Here is a 23828-nt window from a genome sequence, read left to right on the forward strand (position 1 = left end):
GGTCATGTGGCAACTGTTTCTTTAGAGGAACGTAGAACGGTCAACTCTGAATGGTACACAACAATTTGTTTGCCAGAGGTCTTCGGTCAAATACGGAAAACAAACAAACGCCGTCGGATCATTCTTCATCAAGACAATGCCAGCGTCACACATCTCGTCTAACAACCGACTTTATGAACAGTCAAAAAATCGAATTGATGGGTCATCCGCCGTACAGTCCTGATTTGGCACCCAATGACTTCTTCTTGTTCCCGAATGTCAAGAATAAATTGCGTGGACAACGATTTTCGTCGGCGGAAGACGCCGTTGATGCATTCAAAAAACATATTATGGAGGTGTCTCAAGAAGATTGGAAAAACTGCTTTGACAAATGGTTCGAACGAATGCAAAAGTGTATTGACCATAAAGGAGAATACTTCGAAAAACAATAAAGCAGTTTTCAATGCCAAATTGTTGTTTTTTCATTGTTAGGCTCAAAATATAAATAGTGACCCTCGTACCATGTTGGAAAAATGGCAGCCCCAGGGGAACTGAGGACAGGATTTTCTTTTAACATTGGTTTTGATATCTAGAAACATGTTCAAATGTATGTACTAAAATGATTTTTTTCTAAAATGGTCATACAACCAATTACTTTAAAATTAGTTGATTTGACATGGAATGACCCTGTAACGAAATCAAATAGCTATGACAATTTTCAGGGGGGGAGGTGGTCGAAGGACCCGTTCGAGCCCTATGCCCATTCTGTGTACTCCCATTATATTTATACTCGTAATTAATTATTCGTGTTTTCAGATAACTAAATATTTATAGTACGGACCGCCACTGCCTTTACAACGTTGCAGCTAACAGACGAATATGACACTGCAGCTGATCCGAGGTTTAAACCAGACCAACAATGAACACTTTTCATTGCAGTTACAATGTAGATAACATCAACATGAGAATATCTAATCTGAGCCTTCGAACTACGAGATAGGGTCTTGAGAAAACGCGTCAATCGAACGCATGCGCGTTGAGGAAGTTTCACCCTGGCCGGTTTCCAAGTCAACAGAACTCGCAGCACGCGTCATTTGGGGACGAAACATTGTCGGGTTCGTCGTTCCAAGACCAAAGCAGTGCACAGGACAGTTATCAGGATTCCATCTCCGGGAAAATGGATCTGGACACGGACTTGGAGGAGCTGATGGGCCATCTGGGTGAGTACTCAGGAGACGATTTGCTGTCTTCGTTCGGTGTTGGTGATCCCCCCAGAATGAAACGAATATCCGCCACGATCCTTTAAATCTCCTTCTCCCGAAACTCACACGTGGTTTGAAGTGTTGTGAAACCAGTCTCGTGCAGGGCCGTAAATGGCACGGGCATGCAGGGGTTCAAACCGCCAAACTACTTAATTTTTTTTCGATCGGCGCAAGTAGATTTCGGGACAAAAGTGATATGATCTACTTAAGCATTTCGTGTTTTGTGAAATCAGCAGGGTGGTATTTGTAAGGGTGGATAGGGGGATTTCGTCCCCTCTGGGTACTTGTGTTCCCCCCTCTGCTTGCTAAATTTTATCCATTGGGGGGATATGTTATATGGCTTGAAGTCATGCTGTCCCTAGACAGTCAGTAGAATTTCCCCCCACTGGAAATTTCTTAAATACCACACTGGAAATCAGTCTCCACCAAACAGACCAGATTTTGGAGACAGGAATGGAATAGAGTAATGCTAGAGTGGCGTGCATGAATATTATCAATAGGACACCATTTCTTTAAAAAAATGATGGGTGGTAGGTAAGAGAAAATTAATGAAAATGGGATGGACACGTTGATTGATATTTATGCAACCCACTGCACATAGAATTATTTTTTTGATTGATTGATTGATTTTGTTTTAAGTCCACTTTATGCACAGCAAGGTTAATCGGGATTGGACCTACAGTTTAAAGTGGGATCCGAACGACTATGTGCCTCCATGGTATCGAACCTGGGACCCCTTGATTAGCATTCATTTTCTGTCGACCAGAATCTATAAGCCGGCCTTTATGACGCAGTTGTCTGCGCAAAGCACTACGAAGTCGGATATTCTAAGTTCGTATCCCGGTCAGGAATGGATATATATCGTTGTGTTTTGTCCCATCACCAGCTCAACTATTCATCATTCATCCTCATGGTTGGGATGAATCCAAGAGGTAGAACAACGACAAAATATAACCAAATGAAATTAGTAATATTTAGCAATTACAACCTTATTCCAAATAATATGTCACAACTTGGTGTATTTGAAATTATCCCAGAAAATAAAGAAAAAACACGTAAACGTTAAAGGAAATGTATAATTTTGGCTTAGCCTACCACTTGAACAGTTTGCCGTGTCAAATTATAAAGCAATCTAAAAGAAAGTTTAATTCAACTTCAAAAGGGGAACAATAAAGCAAAATTTATATTGAATTTAAATTAATAAATATTTTCGAAAGGACAGCTGGGTACCTATTCAATATCTTCAAGGAAACTTTTCCAACCGCCACGGAACACGACATTTAGATTAGGCCTAATACGCAATTTTTCTGTTGACTCGCTATGTTCAATCCATTCTTTGATACGAGTAGTACGGTGAATCTTAACAGGTGTTCCTCGAGTTTCGAAAATTCCGAGATGTTGTGAAAATAATTGAAATAATTTCACTCGATATTAATTTTGGAAAAGCCAGAAATATCGAAGGGATCAACATATTTATTTTACAGATTTGAGACTACAAGATTTGATATATATTTATGAGAAACTTGGATTTGTCATTTCTTACACAAATATCAAATCGAACAAATCACACGTTAGTTTTCCACGTGAACCGCTTGTTTCAATTGTATTGACCGAGAAACCCAACCATAGGCGTAACTTAGTGAGGGGGCACTTACCCCCACCAAATTTTCAGGTTCATAACAATTTTACAATTTAAGAATATCTTTATTAATCTCTTGGGACATAATGTTCATGTACTCCACCCCCCCCCCCCCAAGTTAAGCCGCTGAAGGCAACCATACCATCTAATCAGGAATACCAAACTAAATCACACGTGTTGATCTTAACCTTAATCTCAAACTTAAACTTAAAACATGCGTAGGAACTTATGGCGTGACTTAAGGCACCTAATTATAAACGGATATCCCTGTAGACGTTTCTTTCTTCCTTTCTTTTTTTTAAAAAAATTGTACTGAAACGAGACAAGTCTCTGTCTCGGCTCAACGAGACAGGGTGACAATACCGAGACCAAAACTTTGGAAGAATCAATAAATCGGACTTATCTTTATGAGAGCTTTCAGACCGAAGCGACAAGCGACACGTGCCTCTTGGAAACGAACCTCCAGACGTGAATGTAACATCCCTTTTCATAAAACCAGATTTCCGCTTCGTCGCTCGTTCCGACTCATATTCAAATTCTTGCTTGCATGCAAGCTTTTATCGAAAGTTGAGTTTCTCCTACCAGTATATCAATGTACAGTCACCGGCAAAAAATGAGACACTTATCCTGAAATATTCGCTTCCCTGCAAGGCGTTATGTGCGTTACCTAACTCTGCGATGATAGGTGTATTTTAATAGCAAAATTTCAATGTCAAGTTCTACACCGCCGTAGAGTTAGGCAACACACATAATGCCTTGCAGGGAAGTGAGTATCACAGGATATAGCTGTCCCATTTTTATTGCTGGTGACTGTACAGGCGAGGGTCTCTTCCGGCGATTGCTGCAACGGAACCTTCCACGAAGGCCACCTCGCAATCCTATTTTCGTTCTAACCGGTAGAAATATGGAAATCAAATACATAAAAAGTAAAATGAACTTTTGGTTTAAACGAAATATTGTAACAATGGCGCCATTAGAGAATTCTGTTCGGTGAGGTCTGACTCGTTTGGCCATGGCTGTTTTTTTAGCTTTCTTTTTCTCCCCCCTCCCCAATATCTCTCTTTCTAGTTCCCTCTCAACATTCCTCTTCCTCTTTCCCTATCCATTTATCTCTCTCTCTCTCTCTCTCTCTAATTCATTTTCTATTCTTCCTTTTCTATCTCTTTCTTTCTTGTATTCTCTGTGGTTCGTTCTGTTTATCTTTCTCTTTCCCATCTGTTTCCTTTTATTACTTTATTTCTTTGAGTCACTTCTTCTTTCTCATTCATTCTCTCTATTCCTTGTCTATCTGTAGCCCTCAGCCGACCTCCGTGCCGGAGTGGTTAGAACAGCGCGCTACGATACCAGAGAGCCCCGGGTTCGGATCCAGACCTGCGCATCGGTATTCCTTGTGAGTGTCCATCAATTTCATCATCACTCATAATCATCGTCGCGATTAACCAAAAGTGGAAGGAAACCTACGCTAAATAACAAAAATTAAATCCTGTCTCCCTCTTTATCCCCGCGTGTATGCATGAGTGAGAAAGAGGAGGAAGAGATATTTCCTGTGCTTTAAATAATTGTGAAATTTTCTCTTTGGGTGAGCTAAGACTATTCGACTGGGGGTCAAGACAAGATAATACAGAGCCACATTTATTTTCACCACGAACTTGCAAAACATTTTCAATGAAATGGCATGAAGGTCAGTTACAGATATTAGTTTTTCTGTGGGTTGCACTATAAAAAGCACGAGTGGGAAAATAAATCTCGACTGTAAACGCAGATTTCTGGAATGTTTGAACCTTAAAGCCTTTCGTTCATTTCACAACTAAAGTCCACTCTCTCTCTCGCCGGATGGTTGCACACATGCTCCTAAATACCACAACATATTGCATTGGAATCCCTATTTCATAATTTGAAATGTAATCAGCTCAACCATACATTCTTTATTATGAGTTAATATCTACAGCCATCGGAAAGAAACAATTGATAAAAGCTTCATTAGCCGTTGTGCAAGTGAAAAAAAGCGTTTTCCTTCCACACAGGTCTTACTCATTCAGGCAGGCTCTCCTGATGATATCTTGAGTCAGCCTTATCTCGTACAAACTGGCTTATACCGGTAAACAATACACACAGCTTGGTTTGAACTTCGTTATTAGCCATCCAAAAGCAATAACATATCGTTGTTGCATTTCAGTCAGTGAAGTAAGCTGGTCGTTATCTGCTCAAGTACTTGACTGTCTTAATAGATGTAATTAGCTAAGCGCCTATAGTTTTTTTTACACTATCTTTCGCCGAAAGAAAGTCCTCGCGCAGTCTAGTAGCGTTCGTTCAGAGCTTAGCTGTGGCATCATAGATCATGAGTTTCGTTATAACAAAGACAACGAAACAGCAGTGGTGGCATCAGATTTTCTGGCTTGGGTGGGCCACTGAAAGGCCACATCGGCCAATGATCAATTACGGGACTTTTTTCACAGTGCAGGAAAACTTCTGAGAAAGCCGGACATTGATAAGTGCCACCGTTCCCGAGATATGTCAAATTTTAGATTATCCAATATTTCTGATTCTTTTCAAGATGGGAGCCATTAGCAAGCAGATAGAGATTGACTACTCGACTGAAAATATCATTAATATAACAATTAATACTACAAAATCTCTTGCTTGTATCAAAAAAATCATTATTTGGGACTTGGTCGCCGGACTGTATTAAAGATACACTTTTATTTATTTATTTATTTATTCCAAGTTTCTGGCACCGCACTGTAATGACCATTTGATACTGAAACTGTAATAGATTAACAAAAAAAACAAAAAACAAGTCAAGATGGTTTAGGTGAAAACAAGAAAGGTAAATATAAACATGACAAGACATAAACAAGGAAACAATCAAAGATCTGCAGATTCATTGTGAGTGACGATCGCAATGTAATGTACCTTCTGGGTAGAAAATGTTAATGTTTGCGGATAGTTTATTACAGAACTGGGGCAGCCTGTGGAACAGAGTATAAGAGATAGCCTGGTAGTAGAGTTGTAAAACAGTTGAGAGTTTCGAGTTGATCGAGAAGGCACTCTGAAATTGAATTCTGTAAGTAGAAATTCAGATCTTAATTTTCCATTGATAATTTTTGGGACTATCCTCCATTTGAAGACACATTTCCTGGTACATCTTTCATTAAAAGTACATGAAAAATCAGTGGCGTGACTAGTATTTTGGAAAAGAGGGATTACGTATATTTTTTCAGTAGTCACCCCTCATTTTGACATCTTTTCCTGCATTTGATATTCTTTTTTTGTGGAATACTTGACCAAAGATGCGGGGTTTTGACCCCACCTTACGGGCACGCCACTGTGAATACTTGTATCGTTTTAAAGCTTATAAATTAAGCTACAACTTTTGTTCCAAACAATTTCCTGTCATTTAATTTATTCAAAAGTTGTAAAACTTTCAAAATATACTAGAAAATTACATTAATAATATATATATATATATATATATATATATATATATATATATATTCTTAATTACGACAAAACCACTGACATTAGCGAAAAATCAAACAGCCCATCTAATGAGGATCAAGACTAAAAACTTATTATCTGCATATGGCAATTAGTTATAGTTATAGTTCTGGAACTTAAAGTCCCTAAATCTGAGGTTCGAGGGGGCGCTGGGGGGAAGCAAATAGGAAGAGGGGCGGGGACTTTTGGGATTTTGCTCCCTAGTAGTGTTCTATCAACTGACCAGAATTCGGCATTTACAGAATTATTCCCAACATGAAAAGTTTACTGGCTGGGGTATAACTAAATATTGCTTTGCATCGAAAGTTCTTTGTTTCTAACGGTTAGATTGCCAGAAACGCTGAACTTGGAAATGAAATCGCCTCATGGAAACATTGTTTTTAGCGTGTCGATATCCGGCGGTCAGGAAACGAGTTCACAAAACGCCACCTCTCGTGCCACGGAAATGTTCCCTTTTCTTCGATTTTCCTGTTGACTCTATCGTCTCGTGTCGCCGAGCTGTTCTGTGGAGACTGGTACGGCTTCTGCTGGCGACAGTAGCCTGTGAAATGAAGTCTCTCAACCTTCGTGATCCCGCTGTCAGGTAAATTCGTTTTCTAAAAGTCGATGTCCCGATCCCAACAATTTTACTCGAAATCAGCTTTCTGATTTTAAAAAAAAATGTACGTTGATTAATACGTATCCTTCAAATTTATATTAATAAATAAATTACGTCACAATCATAGAGATTTATGTCTAGGCTTATGGAAATCTAATGGAATCCTTTAGTTTCCTCTGGCCAGTATCATTGAATTAATTTTGTAAGTGGTGACTTCCATTGGCATGTTCAATTTCGGACGTCGAAATATTCCAATTAATCAGACATTTCCACTCAATAGGTTAGATAGTGAAAATTGCTGCGGTAACTAAATTGACCGTGGTGCCCGTCAGTCAACCTTCAAATTTTGGACGCCGGAAGCAACGGGCACCCCCGGTTAGATCATTTGATCGCTCACCGACACTGTAGCGAAAGGGGATGTCACCTTCTGAAAGCATAAAGATTGTAATTTTGATGGTCGATAGCATAAGTAAAGTTCATTTAAGCAGTATTCCAGCCAAAGTAAAGTTCCAAAAATTTAGTGCACGTAAAATGGAGGAATCAGATTGCAACTTTATATATTCACATTCTATCACTATGCAATGAATACATTGTTTCATTAGTTTTCGAAATTAAAAAAAAAGAAGATGTTTAAGTGAAAGATCATTCACAGTAAAATATTATGACTAAATGAACCTCCTAATTTCCAAAGATTTTCTTGTACGAGGTGTGTCGATCTCCGTGGTGAAGTGGTTAGGACAGCGCGGAAGGACACCATGGGTTCTGGGTTCTAATTCCGGCCTGGATGTTTTTTGTGAGCGTTCCTTCACCAATTTCATCCTATCATCGTCGCGATTAGCCAAGAGTTGCAGAAAAGCGACACTAAATACCAAAATTTAAATCAAAGCAAGTCTTGAAGCTTTCCTGGCGACAAATGATGAGAAACATTCTCTTACTTGTCACACACTTCTTAAGATAAGAGTGACCAAAGCTTGGATTCCTTTCCACAACTCACCTGGTCGATATCCCCAGAGAGTCTTTTCATCAAATCAAAGTATTTGTGTTATTTATCGTCGTATTTCTTCCACTTTTGGCTAATCGCGGCGATGACGATTAGTGTGGATTAGATAAAATTGATGAAGGGGCAGTCACAAAGAACGATCTTGCCATGACCGGGACTCTAACCCGAGGACGAGGTCCAAAGTGGAACGTGCATGGGGCGGTGGAATAACCGCGAAAGGAATTAAAGCGAAAAGGAACTAAGCGCGAACGTAATAAAAGCGAATAAGAGCGAAAAGATTATGCGCGAAACGGATTAAACGCGAACGGAATAACCGCGAAAATTTCACTTTCGCACTTAATCCATTTTGCAGTTGTTCTGGCGATCCACGTGCACGCTCTGGTCGTGAGTAGTGGGATTTACAATAGGACTGGCACCACTTACAAGTGTAGGAAAGAAGAGGTTTTTGATTGAACAGCCCGATTTGCTTACACTTGAAACAATGCCAAGAGGGGCCTATACCCCAATTCTTCAGGTGTGATATGCTCTGATTTTTAAGAAATTCTGGATTCTAGTGTGGAAAGGAAGAAGCCACTCAGACAGATTTGCTTACACTTAAAATTATGCCAAGTTCCTATATGATTTTATTGTTTATAGTGTGTTTTTCTGTCAAAATCCCAGGAATCTTGAATTGATATAAAGCTCATAGCTATTGGGTTCTGAGACCCAGTGAGTGTGGTGCATGGTTTTTATTGCCTTGTAATCGGGAGGCTCGGGTTTGAATTCTGGTAAAATGTGAAGCCTCCCCTAATGGCAAAATGTTAATATTGTTGTCTTGTAATCAGGAGGTTTTTGGGTTTGAGTCCTCATAAAATGTGAAGCCTCCCCTGATGGCAAAAATGTTAATATTATTGCTTTGTAAACAAAAGGCTCGGGTTTGAGTCCTGATAAAATGTATAAGATTGAAATACATGTTGCAAAATAATATCTCCACACGTGAGATTTTGAGAATAATTACTGCTAGTTGATAGCTCCCAGATCTGAAACCTGGTAAAAAGTGTTTTACAACAGAGCAAAATTATTTTATATTGGGAACCACCCGAGCCTAGTTATTGCTGTTGTTTGGGTATAAAAGCACCAGCTCAGCTATTAACTGCTGTTATAATTGATTTGGCATATTGTCCATAGTTCTGTTTTTTTGGACCAGGAAATTTTATATAAATAAACAACAAAAATGCCAAAACAAAAATATTGCAATCAGTGTAATAAAAATATATCTAGTTCTAATTGGGCTAGGCATTGCCGTATTTGTGACCGTAAGAAATGCAGAAAAGCTACTAAATTGTGTCCAAGATGCCATAAAATATTAAGCAAGGCATATTACAAATGGCATAAGTGTAATTCTTATGTACAGTCATCAACATTGCCCTCACAACCATCTACATCTGGTCTGAAAAGAAAGCATGAAGCACCTGTTAATGCTGGACCTGCAAAGCAGCCACGCTATGCACCACCTATCCATAGCAGTTTTAATGGCCAATTAAGAGATTATCGGTTTGTATCAGAGCCAAGATGTGGCATTAAGAATTTTTTGAACAGTGTAAATCCTGATGTGCAGGCAATTCTTAATGCACAAAATGGCTCTTATAAGCTGTCCCTCAAATTGTTTACACAATATAAGAAACCAAATGGCACAAAATTTACACAGCCCCACATAACAGAAACTGTACCGGTATATTCAAATGCAAATTCAGACAAAATAATAAGCAGTTTGATAGATCAATTGAATATTAAACACTCTGAATTTGCAGCAAAAGAGTCTGGATGGAGCCTATGCGGTTCTCCACACAAGTTATATGTTAATATTTCTGAATTCAGCCCATTACAAGGATCTACATATTTGCCATTACCTGCCAATATTAAAAACAAAAAAGCCGTGGTTAATATTGAAAATAATGATGAGAAATGCTTTTTGTGGTGTATTTTAGCTGCTTTGCATCCAGTTTCAAGAAATCCTCAGAGAATAAATTATTACAAACAACATGAACATGATTTTGATGAAGCAATGGAGGGTTTAGAATATCCAATATCTGTTCAGAATATTGATAAATTTGAAAAAAAGGCCAGGCATATCAATGGCAAACAATTATCTATTAATGTATTTATTTGTTCCACTGGCCGTGGCAATTGCTTGATAGAACCTCTCAGAATCAGTACATTTGATGATAAATCTGCTGTTCCGATTGATCTGCTCTTAATTGAAGGGGATGGCACATATCATTACACTCTGATACATAATCTTGAAGCTTTAGTGAGAAAGCAAATAGACAAATCCAATACAATATTCAAGTTGTGCAGAAGATGTTTAACTGTACTTGATGGTCAAAAAATGGTGAATGGGGTTCGGGAAGTGAATGCAGAAATTGCCAAAAACAAGTTAATTGAGCATCTGAAATATTGTGGCAATTATAAACCTGTTCATATGGTGATGCCAATGCCAAGTGAAAATGCAAAATTCAAAAAGTTTGAAGCCTTGTTGGAACACCCAGCATATATTGTCTGTGATTTTGAATCAAATCTCAAACCCCTTGCATTCTGCAATCCAGATCCTGAAGAATCTTCAATTACACCATACCAGCTACATGAACCTTCCAGCTTTTGTTATGTTGTTGTACAGGATGGTGTTGTTAGTAAAAAAGATTCATACTTGGGACCAGATGCCATCAAAAAATTTGCACATAGAATAGAAAATGAGTGCCGTGACATAGCATCTAATGTTTTATTAAAATCAAAACCTATGTTGCCTTTAACAGAGAAACAGATTGAAGATTTCAACAATGCAGAAAAATGCCCGGTATGTGATTCTGAATTTTCAGATACAAATATCAAGGTGAAACACCATTCTCATACAGATGGTAAATTCAAAATGGCCCTGTGTAATAGCTGTAATATTAAGATCAAGAGACCAAAATTTATCCCTATATTTTGCCATGGAGCATCCAATTATGATTTCCATCATCTGATCAGATATGAGGGGTTTGAGAAGCAGAATTTAAATATTTTAGCAGAAAATGATGAAAAATATATTGCTATTAGCAAAATAATTAAAGTTAATGGTGTTCCTATTCACATAAGATTTCTTGATTCTTACAGAATTTTATCTGCTAGCCTGGCTACACTGGCCACTCAATTATCTGATGATCAATTCAAAATTACATGTGCTTTGTTTCCAAATCAGGACCTGAAATTAGTTAGGCGGAAGTGTGTATATCCATATGACTATGTTACAGATTTTTCTAAATTTGATGAGTGTTTTTTGCCACCACAAGAAGAGTTTTACAGCAAAATCAGAGGATCTGGAATCAGTGATGATGATTATCACCATGCCCAATTGATGTGGAACAATTTAAAATGCCAGACATTTGGTGATTATTACATGGCATATTTAAAACTTGATGTGACCCTCTTAGCTGATATACTTCAAGCATTCAGAAAATCTTCCATGCAAAATTATAGACTGGATCCAATGTATTTTTACAGTGCCCCGGGCCTAGCATGGTCTTCAATGTTTTTGAACACTAAAATGCAATTGGATCTGATCCAAGATCAAGATATGTACTTGTTTATGGAGCAATGTATAAGAGGAGGCATGGTGCAATGCTCTCAGAGATATGCCAGAGCAAATAACAAATATATTCGTGATTATGATCCAGCATTGGCATCAAATTATATACTGTATGTGGATGCAAACAGCCTGTATGGTTATGCCATGATGGATAAACTGCCATATGCAGGGCTTGAATGGGTCGAAGATTTTAATATTGAAGATCTTCAGGACTTTGATGACAGTGACTATGGCCTCTTCTTAGAGGTTGATCTGACAATTCCAGATAATTTACATAACAAATTTTCTGATCTGCCCCCAATTCCCGAGGTTCAGTGCTCACCTGGCTCTAAACAGAAGAAATTGATGATGACTCTAGAGCCAAAACAGGGTTATGTCATATATTACAAAAACCTCCAGTTCCTGATGCATCATGGTGTTCAAGTGACCAAAATTGGAAAAGTTTTGAGGTTCAGGCACTCAAAATGGTTGGAGCCATATATTAATACAAATACAGAGCTTCGAACATCTGCAAAAAGCCAATTTGATAAGGCCTTGTTTAAATTGATGGTCAATTCTGTGTATGGCAAAACAATTGAAAATGTCAGAAAACATACCGATGTTAAAATAATTACTGACCCCAGCCTGAGCAAAAAATTGGTTGCAAAGCCTAATTTCAATTATAGAAGAATTTATGATGAAAATATGGCACTTTTCAACATGAAAAAAACAAAAATTAAGTTTGATAAACCTATTTATGTAGGGGCTGCCATATTGGAATTGGCAAAATTACATATGTTAATATTGTATTATGATGTGTTGAAACCTTTTTATAAGGATCATGTAAAATTGATGTACTTGGACACTGATAGTTTTGTTCTTGATATTCAAAAAGAAGATGTTTATAAAGATATGTCACAGCCTGCATTGCTTGAATATTTTGATACCAGTGAACATACAAAGATTCAACCCCACAACAAAAAGGTGCCTGGCAAGTTAAAAGATGAGACACTTGGTGATGTTATTGTGGCATTTGCTGGGTTAAGGGCCAAGATGTACAGTTTTGAGACATGTAGTGGTGTTGTTGCCAAAAAAGCCAAGGGCATTGGCAGAGTAACTGTTGAAAAAGAGCTCCAATTTGAAGATTATAAAAATTGTCTCAAATCATGTAGCACAATCAAAACATCAGAATCCAGAATCCAGAGTGTGGATCACTTATTGACTACAAATGTTGTAAGAAAAGTGGCTCTGGACCCACATGATGATAAGAGATGCATTTTATCATGTGGCATACATACTTTACCATGGGGTCATTGTGATTTGAAAATTGGGAAACAATGCACAAACACAGAGCATGATTTGAAATAAATAAACATGCCGATGAACTTATTTGGGTTCAAAAAACAAGGTATTATGGACCTGCCAACACCACAACCCTCTTCTGATATACAGTCTATGCTGTCTAAACTAAGTGGCTTGTTAATTATTCATCTGAACAGCATACTTACAGATATTGATGATGAAACAGGTAAAAAATTGTACATATTTAACAATAATTTAAATCATTACCAATTACCTGTAGGTGGGAAATTACAATTTATTACAACTCCTGAGGGTGATGTTAAAATTTCAATAGGGAGAAATATTTATAGAATTAAGCACTCAAACATGATTTCTGGCACTGTATATACTGTTTCTGCTGGTGACTGCTTATATATTGAGGTCCCTGGATCATATGACAAGCTTATACCCTTTTTTATAGAATTAAGAATCAGATATTCAATAATAAATAACCACTAAACAAAATGCCTAATGATATATTTGGCCATACAAGACATGAAGATCACAGTGATGAGATTTTGATGCTTGATGTCAGAGTCAAGAAATTAAGAAGTGATTTACAAGCTTTACAAACCACACTCAATGCCAGTCTTCAATTTGAAATTACAAATTTGCAATCACAATGCATGGACCCTCTTCTTAAAATTGATTCTGAACTCAAATTGCTGCTTCAGAAATATACTGATTTGGCCACATTGGATAATTTTCAAAGTTTAGAAGAAGCTCTAGCAGCTCTTCAAGCCAAATTTAAGACCCAGGCTACCAACTCTGAGCAATTGAAACAGCAATTGGAAGAGCAAATAAATAATGTCCAGGCACAGCTCCAAACAATTGTCAAAAGCATAAAATCACAAGAAGATTTTGATCTAGTGATTTCCACTCTAAAAGAACAGATTCGGTCACTGGAGATACCTAATCTGGATCCTCTGAACAATGCCATAGCCGAGGTTAAAGAAAAAATTGAGACACTTGAAAATTTTATGAACAATTTGCCATCTTCTGATGCTTTGAATGCAATAACTCGGAGTGTAGCAAATATTAAGCTGCAACTTGAAACATATGAAGATTTTGGAAAAATTCAAAGTTCCATAGTTCCATAACCCATCTTGAAGGTACAATAGCAGCAGTGCAAAGTGATTTGGCAAATGTACTAGAATCCCGATTGCCTGGGATTGTAGATACCCTTGTTAGTGTCCAGCAACAAATCACAAAGCTTGAAAACCTCAACACTGAATCTGAACTATCTCATTTTCATCATTTGATCGATGATATCCAAACAAAACTTGAAATTTTACAACAATCAACACCCACTCAGGCAGATATAGCCCTGCTCCAAAATGCTATGCAAAATGTGGCTGATGCTTCTGAATTAAACAATGTGAAATTGGCACTTGAATTTTTACAAAATACAGTATCAAATCTGCCCACATCACAGGAACTTAAAAATATTAAGAGAGCAGTGAATCGCATATTGAAATCAGAAGATATCAAGAATATCCAGGCAGAGATCAAACATCTCACTCAGACAGTGGCCACTCTTCCAACTAATCAACATATTAATGAATTGCATGCCCTGTTTGAGGATATCAGAAGACAGGTCCATGATCTTACAGCTCAAAATTCAAAATTGGCAGTTGTTGAAAATTTGCAACAAATTGTAGCCAATATCAAGCAACAGCTAGAGACCATGGAATCCAATCAAGCAAATGCTCTCTGTTTTTGCCACCCAGCTACAAGAAATTGTGCAACAATACAAAAAACTTGTTGTGGACATAAAAATCAAGCCAGGCCATGATGATGTTGTTAGGACCATCAATGAGCACCTTGAATCTGTAACAAGCAGATTGCTCACAGCAGAAAAAGAAATAACAGGCATAATTGAAAATCCTAAACATACAGTAATTCTTGAATTGTACAGCATCCCCAACAAAGAATATGATTCTCCATTTACACCAGGTGGCAAAATATATATGCTGTCCCCTGCACAATTTTATTACCAATTTTTTGTTGGGGGCACATTGAGACCAATCAAGATCAAATATTGGCTTCAACCACAGGCACACCAATACCCTACCTTATCAATAACAAATGCTGATAACAAACTGAAAATCACCAGTGTAGAATTGGAGGATTTTACAGATCCCAATACATTGGAAACAGCCTATACTGAAGATGATGGCTCTCTGGAATTTAAAATACAAATAGGGGACAAATTATGTTTAGAAAATCCTGCAGTCTCAGCTGCTGAACACCCCATAGTTGCAATATTCTTGTTTTCATATTATGTCTAGACAAATTATTGTTGATGAATTACACAGACAAGCCCGACATAATTATAAGAGACTGCCAGTAGTCACAAAGGGCATAGATGATTTATGGCAGAGCGACTTGATTGAAATGGCAAGTGGACAGTTGAAAAACTTAGACAAAATCAACAAGGGCTACAAGTATCTACTCACTATCATAGACACATTTTCAAAATTTGCCTGGGCTGTGCCACTCAAATCCAAGACTGGAAAATGTGTTACAGAAGCCATCAGAACAATCATCAATCAGAGTGGAAGATCCCCGCGCTATTTGCAAACAGATAATGGCAAAGAATTTTATAATTCAGTGTTTCAACAATTTATTAAAAGCCAGGCAATACAACATTATTCGAGTTACAGTGACCTCAAGGCCTCAATTGTAGAGAGATTCAACAGAACCCTAAAAAATCTTATGTATAAACAATTTACACTTCAAGGTAATTATAAATGGATTAATATTCTTCCAGAACTTCTACATAAATATAACAACTCGGTCCATTCCACAATCAACATGAAACCCTCTGAAGTAACTTCATCTCATGAGCAAAAATTGATCAGAACTGTTTATTATCCTAGATACCAGCCAACAATAAGAAAAGCCAAATACAGGGTGGGTGATCAAGTAAGAATCAGCAAATATAAGCACTTATTCAAAAGAGGCTTTACAAGAAACTGGAGCACTGAATTATTTACAGTGGTTCAAGTTAAACCTGGGACCCTTAACACATATATAATAAAGGATCACCGAGGAGAAATTTTCAAAGGCAGGTTCTATGAACAAGAGCTCAGCAAAACTAAACAGCCTGACACATATCTCATAGAAAAAATTATCCGCAGAAAAGGCAACAAGTTACTTGTCAAATGGCTGGGACTTCCAGAACACAGCTGGATCGATGCAAACAAAGTGATAATATGAGCACCTGGGATGTTATAAAAAGGCTGCCAGAACCTGAACAACAAAATAAGAGAAATGGAAAATTGCTGCCTGAAAATATTAGGTGTCTTATTGTTGGGCCATCTGCTTGTGGTAAAACTACACTAATGGTTGATAATTTTTTATTGGCACCCAACTGGTTAGACTGGAAAAACAGGCACTTGTATGTTTTTTCTAAGAGCTTGGAACAATTAAAATATCAGCAGCTGATGAAGCTATATGATGGATTGGATATAGCCACTTTTGAACCAGATGTTAAGCCACTTCATGAATGTCTCGATAATTCTGTTGTTGTGTTTGATGACATTATACTGGATAATCAAAACAAGGTTAGAAATTTCTTTACACAGGGCCGACACAAAAACATAGATTGTTTCTACCTGGCACAGACTTTTTCAAAAATACCCAAGCAGCTGATCCGAGACAACAGCAATTTTATATGTGTGTTTCATCAAGATCATACCAACCTCAAACACATACATGATGAATATGTAGGTGGGGACTTGAGCTACAATGATTTTTCTAAGTTTTGCAGCAGGTGCTGGAACCAGGACAGTTATGGGTTTGTCACAATTGATATGACAAGAACACCTAATAGTGGCAAATACAGAAATAAAATCAACAATTTTCTAGACATTGAAACATAAATAAATAACCATGAAAAGGCCAATCATTGATGATCTTAAATTAAGAGATTATCTTGTAAAAAGATTTAAGGGATGGAAATCAGAGAACCGAGGAATTTATGAAAAACACAAACAAACAGAACAGCCTATAATTGATGCTATTGGTGAATTAGGTAAAAATATCAAAACTGTTACAGAGCAAAATCAAAATTTGATCACAGAGCTTGTACCTGTAGCTGCAAGGAACATATTAGATTATCCATTCACCCCACTTTCCAGTATTCATACACCTAGTCCTATTGCTCCTAGAAGAATTGAAGCTACTCAGGATCCTATTGAATTGGGCCTTCTTGCTCAAAAATATTTAACCACACCTAAAGACAATAAAGATGAGGTGTTTGGCTTATATGCTGACACAGAGCTTGATGGTAGCATCATACATAGAATTGGCAATTTCAGAGTAACATTTATGGGAGATGATCTTATTGTATATTCAGAATCTCATCTCGGAGAAAAAGGTGCTTTTGTTAAGTATCCCGGCACACCTGGATTGTGGGAACTGATGACTAGGAAAAGGCCTGGCAGCTATACAGATCAAGATTATGAATATTACAAAGAAATATTAATAAAATCAGATGCTCTATACCAGAACAATGATCCCACACAAAAAAGAGTCAAGTCTAGCAGTGGAGCAAAATACAATAATTTAATGAAGCCCATATGGTCTCAGATCAAGACTGGCAGTGGAACCAAACAATACAACACCCTGCCTAAAGAATTTGTGTGGGTTGATGATGTCAGGAAACTTGTAGATAGGTTATTGGTGATAGCTGGGGAGGAAAATGCTGGGAACCACAATTTTTACAATGAAAAGGTTGGATTTATGGACATGATAAGCACAAAATTGTCTAATTTTATAGTGAATGACACTAAGGGGATTGGATATCTTATAAAAATTATTAATACTCTACCACCTAAATTTTGGAATATTTCTGAGGGTCGGGGCCTTGTTAATGATATTATAAACAAGCTGCCATTTGAACTACACATTCCAGGTTATCAGTATTGTGGTCCAGGCACAAAATTGGACCATAGATTAAACAGAGGGGATCCTGGTGTTAATCCCCTAGATGCTGCTTGTAGAGACCATGACATAGCATACAACACACATTCTGATCTTGACAAGAGACATGTTGCAGACAAGAAATTAGAAGAGGCTGCATTTGGTAGATTTGTAAGCAAAGATGCTTCTTTGAGTGAAAAAATAGCAGCATTGGGAACCACCATAGCTATGAGCACCAAACAAAAACTGGGGTGGGGGCTGTGAATATGTATATAATAAACCTACAATGAAGGCCAAGGGTGTTATGTATCAAATACCTTATGCAGGTCTCAAATCTCTTAAAACTATTGACAGCCTTTTGACCAAAAAGCAGCGCAAGAAGAAAAATTCTTGTATTGCAAAGGGGCATGGTATGAAATTGTTGCTTAGTACCCCCCAATTAAAAAAATTACAGCAATCAAGAAAAAAATCACATGTGGGGGGATTTATATTTACCATCCCTGCCATCTTAGCTGCTCTCGGGGCTGTGGGGAGCTTGGCCGGGGGATCAGCCGCCATAGCAAAAACAGTAATAGATGCCAAGAAGAATAGGGCAGAATTAGATGAGCAGAGGCGCCATAACCTGGCCATTGAGAAACAAGGCAAAGGTGTTAAGAGAGCCATGAATAAGTTTAAAAAAAACAAGAGCCGCTTACAAACCAAGATATTGAAGCTTTAATCAAGCCACTGGGCATCAAACATTTTAGAGGTGTGTACATGTCTGATTCTTTGCCAGAACAACCACTCAACAAAGAGTGTGGCATTGTTAATTTGGATGAGTACAAAAATCAGGGCACTCACTGGATTTGCTATCTTAAATATTTAAAAAATGAGGCATTTGTTTTTGATTCATTTGGAGGTGCTCCACCTGAAAATTTAATAAAATATCTAAATTCAGCTAATCTTTATTACAATAATGCCCGTGTTCAAAACTTCAAAGATGTTAATTGTGGACATTTGTGTTTATCTGTTCTTAGATATATGTCTCAAATAAATAAACCATCAATTGAAGATTTTCAAAAAGCCTTGTGGTATCTGAAACATCATGGGGTATTCCATCTCACCAGCCAAAATTCAATATTGAAACTCAAATTGCATGATGACATAGTGTATCCCAAAACAATAGCTCTCAGAGCATTTTATGGCATGTACCTAATCCCCAATATTACACACCACAACAACACAATTGCAGTAGGGGATGAAAAAATTGTCATCACTCCAGGGCAGTATAATCTGTCCACTCTAAATGCTCAATTACCCAGAGGTGTAGTGTTAAGTCAAAATTCTGTCACTCACAGAGTAGAAATTGTATCTGCTACAGAAACAGTGAATCTGGGTACTATAGGAGAGCTGTTAGGATTTGAGAACAACACAAAACTTGAACCAGGCATCAAACACACTGCTATGAATATACCTAAATTCTTAGCCATAGAGACTCTGAATATTCACTGTAATGTGGCTGAGGGTATGATCACCAAATCAAATGGCATAGGCACTCACAAACAAACCGGCATCATTGCAACATTCAAACCTAATTCTGAATTCATGGAGCCCATCATCTAAAATCCATCCCCAACATTATATTTTCCTGTGTGCCATAATAGAATAGATTATATTGAATTGATGGTCACTAATGAAAAAGAAGAATTAGTTGATTTTGCTGGAGCCACAACAACTGCTATCATAGAGATTAACATTTAAATAAAAATACATACAAGAAGAAAATGGATAATATTGAGAGTTATGAGCTACAATCATTCCCTCCAAACAGGAGGACATTTGCAAATTTAAATCAACCCAACACAGAGATTGAGGTTGATCTTGATGTAGGGGATGGCTTTATACACCCCCACAGAGCAGATCTATACATCAAATTTGATGTTGTAAAGCTCGATGGAACAGATTATCCGGCAAATTCAAATATAAGATTGGTTGATAATTTTGTGCCGCATCTATTCTCTGAAATTGAGATCAGAAAGCATGGCGTTGTTATAAACAGAATAGATTATCCCGGCATTACCTCCACAGCTTTGGCCACATTAAAATTATCCAAAACCGAGGCTTCTTACTACAAAATAGGTGGATTTGAGGCTGGTGATAAAATATTATCTAAAAACCACACAGTGCTGTTCCCGATGCGCCTATTGCCAGGATTCTTCTCAGATTATAAAGATTTTATGTGGAAGGGTGGTTTAAGAATCACATTTAGAAGAGCTGCCAATGATAATAATGCTTTGATGAGGTACAGTGCATTAAACTCTACAGGGGAAGCTCTGCCTAATACCCTACCAGATGCAGGCAAATGCATTATTCAGACTATGGAGTTAAGAATCCCTGTTGTTGAATATGAGGCCAGTTATGCTCTTAAATACAAAGCAGATATTCTAAAAAATCCACAGGTTCCTTTACAATTTTATACATATCAATGTGTACAGAAGCCCGCAACTGGTACATATTATGAGTTTGATGCTACAAATTCATTCTCCAGCATACAATACGACATGCCTGATTTTGTAGTGGTACTGTTTCAGACTGGAAGACACAACAATCAGGAAAAAATTCAAGTAAATTTGATAGCTGCAACATCAAGAACATATATCTTAAAAATGGCAGAAATGAGGTATTTCCTAGAGAAAATTACAATTTAGACATGTCCAAGGATGATTTCCTCAAATTATATGAGGCATTTTCGGCTTTCAAAAGAGTCACTACAGGCAATACTGACATATATTACACACCAGATGAATTCAAAGCACAGAGACCCATGTTTGTAATTAACACTTCAAAAAGGAAACAAGTTGTGGTGAATGACAGGACAAACATTAAAATTATCTGTGAATTCCATGAGGCATTACCTGATGACACCATATGTAGTGTTATTCTCATAGGTGAAAAATCATATGTTTATGATGTAAGAAATGAGAGAGTCACGGAGCAATTCTAGAAGATATTTGCTCTATTATCCTGTTGTACAACACACAAACCTCAACTGTATATCAGCTAGCAGTGAATATCTTATGTGTGGGCATATTATTTTGTTGTATGTATTTCAATCTTACATATTTTTATCAGGACTTAAACCCAGAGCTCCTGATTACAATATAACAATATTAACACTTCTCTATATGGAATATATCCACATTTTACTGGGTTCTGAGACCCTTATACAGACAAAATTGGATTTTGAACTGTGATAATATTCTCCAAGTCTTGCCTAGGCTCATATTATCAGAATGAGAATTGGTTTCACCATGCAAGGCAGTTCATTGCTACTATGTCAGAAAATGTGTATTTTTATCTCAATAATCTTTGTTACATTTTCCCCTATCGCACAGAAAATGTGTATTTTTATCTCAATAATCTTTGTTACACTTCCCCCCTATCGCACAGAAAATGTGTATCTTTATCTCAATGATCTTCGTTACACTTTTACATGTTGTACAGAAAAATTAATGGCCTCTTCTAGCTGTGTAGATTATATCTCTTGCGTGCCGGCAAGGCATGTAAGCAAAACATTAGTCTTTTGATAGATTAATATCAATTCATGCATTTTTCCGAGCTAAATAATTGCCTACCCCAAGCAATGGAATTGATCAGAGAATAGAAAAAAAGCAGCTAACAGCTCAAATTGTATTGAATTAGATCTGTAAGTTGTAGAGCATGGGAATATGGCCAAAAATAATATTAAAAAAGCCATATTTTTGACAAGTTTATGAACAACAATCACACAGATATAGCTTTTACACACATGGCCGAATCTGTCTGAGAAGAGGAGGGGGGGGGGTTCAGATCTGGGAGCTATCAACTAGCAGTAATTATTCTCAAAATCTCACGCGTGGAGATATTATTTTGCAACATGTATTTCAATCTTATACATTTTATCAGGACTCAAACCCGAGCCTTTTGTTTACAAAGCAATAATATTAACATTTTTGCCATCAGGGGAGGCTTCACATTTTATGAGGACTCAAACCCAAAAACCTCCTGATTACAAGACAACAATATTAACATTTTGCCATTAGGGGAGGCTTCACATTTTACCAGAATTCAAACCCGAGCCTCCCGATTACAAGGCAATAAAAACCATGCACCACACTCACTGGGTCTCAGAACCCAATAGCTATGAGCTTTATATCAATTCAAGATTCCTGGGATTTTGACAGAAAAACACACTATAAACAATAAAATCATATAGGAACTTGGCATAATTTTAAGTGTAAGCAAATCTGTCTGAGAGGCTTCTTCCTTTCCACACTAGAATCCAGAATTTCTTAAAAATCAGAGCATATCACACCTGAAGAATTGGGGTATAGGCCCCTCTTGGCATTGTTTCAAGTGTAAGCAAATCGGGCTGTTCAATCAAAAACCTCTTCTTTCCTACACTTGTAAGTGGTGCCAGTCCTATTGTAAATCCCACTACTGTCGTGTTTCGGCACTTTTGATGAGGTTATTTCCAGTGACTAATTTATCTTCGTGACATGGTTTTAATGTGTTTTGATCATCTTGTCTCTTTCTGACGTAGTCGGGATATTATTTACCGTGATTGGCGGGAGTTTGTGGTTCAACGCACCCTGCGAAGCAGTTCCAGCTTCTTGGATAAATTCTCGGCGACAGGTTCACGGAGCGGATCTTCCCCGAAAAGGACAGAAAAATAAACTCCCAACATTCAGTTTAATGGCCTGTCGTGGTCACACAGAGAGAAGGGCTAAAAAAAAATATCTCTTGCTTCTATTGGCGTAGCCACAAATTTTTATCGGGAAGGCCAATTGATAAAGCTTGAATAGTAAAAATACGGTAATAACAATAATAATAATTTTATCATGTCAGTGTCCCTTCATCATGTCATTACTCATCCTCGTCATCACGCATAGCCAAAAGTGAAAAAAGCGCCGGTAATTAACAAAAAATTAAATTAATAATATAAATTGTTATTTTATATCCTGGAGGGGCTTACTACACGATTCACCAGATGAGTGAAAATCCAGTACAACTATTTTTTTTTGTGTTCAGTTAGTTAATGGAAATGCTTATTTATTCTCTTTTCTTATTAACTTTTACACATTTCGTTCAGGAAAAATCTTTAGAAGAATAACAATGAATCAAAACATTTTCTATCCCATAAAAATAGCGTCCGAGACTGTATTTCTATATAATTGTACTGTTACTTTGTGAAATCATAAAACTTACTCATTACTTTGCTCCTCAGATCCCAGGAGGTTAACAAAAGTGCCATAAATGTAAATTTTAATAAACCAGAAAATTTGGGGGATGCCCCACCAATTTACGACAATGCTCAACGTGCTCCGCTACCCAGGTCAGAGGCATCGTTATTCTGAGACATTTTGTGTCCTCCCCCCTTTTCTTTTCTGCCATTGTGCCTCTCCCCTATCTATAGCTTTTCTGGCGTCCCAACCCAGAACTTTTCATTTCGCAGCACTCTATCACTATCCACACATTCTCATGCACGAATATAAACACCCTCTGTTCAGTGGAGACCAGTGGACCGTTGCTTTTCCTAGCTGGTGCGTGACTCAATCAAGCCACCGGAAAAGCCGAAACCAAAGAGACCGCCAGGAACATGTAAACAACTTCCTCCTGATAGCTTGTTCGGACTTCAAACGCCACTAGAAAGAAGTTTCCAGTTACGGAATTTCACTTTCAGATCTTTTAGGTTATCGCACTCCAGCTTGTTACGTAAACTTTAGCTATTTCAAGTTGAGGGATCCAAAATTATATATTTTCTTTATTTTATTTTTGTTTTACATAAAGATCCAGATACAGTAGTGAAAAAAACAGCAGGAAAACAACAACAATAACAACAAAACAATAGAGTACAAGATCGCACAGGAAAAAAAATATACATACATTGTTAACAAAGTTCTGAAACAGTGCTCTGGCAAGAATATGTTCACATTTGGAGGCAGGTTATTATATGAGTGAGGAAGCCTGTAGAAAAGAGA

At 37.4% G+C, this 23828-nt stretch overlaps 1 protein-coding gene across 2 annotated transcripts in view; it reads left to right on the forward strand.

The window, feature by feature from the left end:
* Positions 1 to 23828, forward strand: part of LOC145988847 (organic cation transporter protein) — an 86716-nt gene that overhangs the window by 5898 nt on the left and 56990 nt on the right. The window contains exon 1 of one of the 2 annotated variants that reach the window (XM_083124083.1): positions 1075 to 1199. The exons of the other annotated variant lie outside the window; for it this stretch is intronic. Coding sequence (XP_082980209.1) covers positions 1157 to 1199 — 43 coding nt within the window. The 5' untranslated portion in view covers positions 1075 to 1156. Of the gene's footprint in view, positions 1 to 1074; positions 1200 to 23828 lie in introns of those variants that run through there. 2 annotated transcript variants of the gene reach the window in all.

Source organism: Lepisma saccharinum, chromosome 6 (assembly GCF_977018435.1).
Source record: "Lepisma saccharinum chromosome 6, izLepSacc3.1, whole genome shotgun sequence".
Classification (NCBI taxonomy): domain Eukaryota; kingdom Metazoa; phylum Arthropoda; class Insecta; order Zygentoma; family Lepismatidae; genus Lepisma; species Lepisma saccharinum.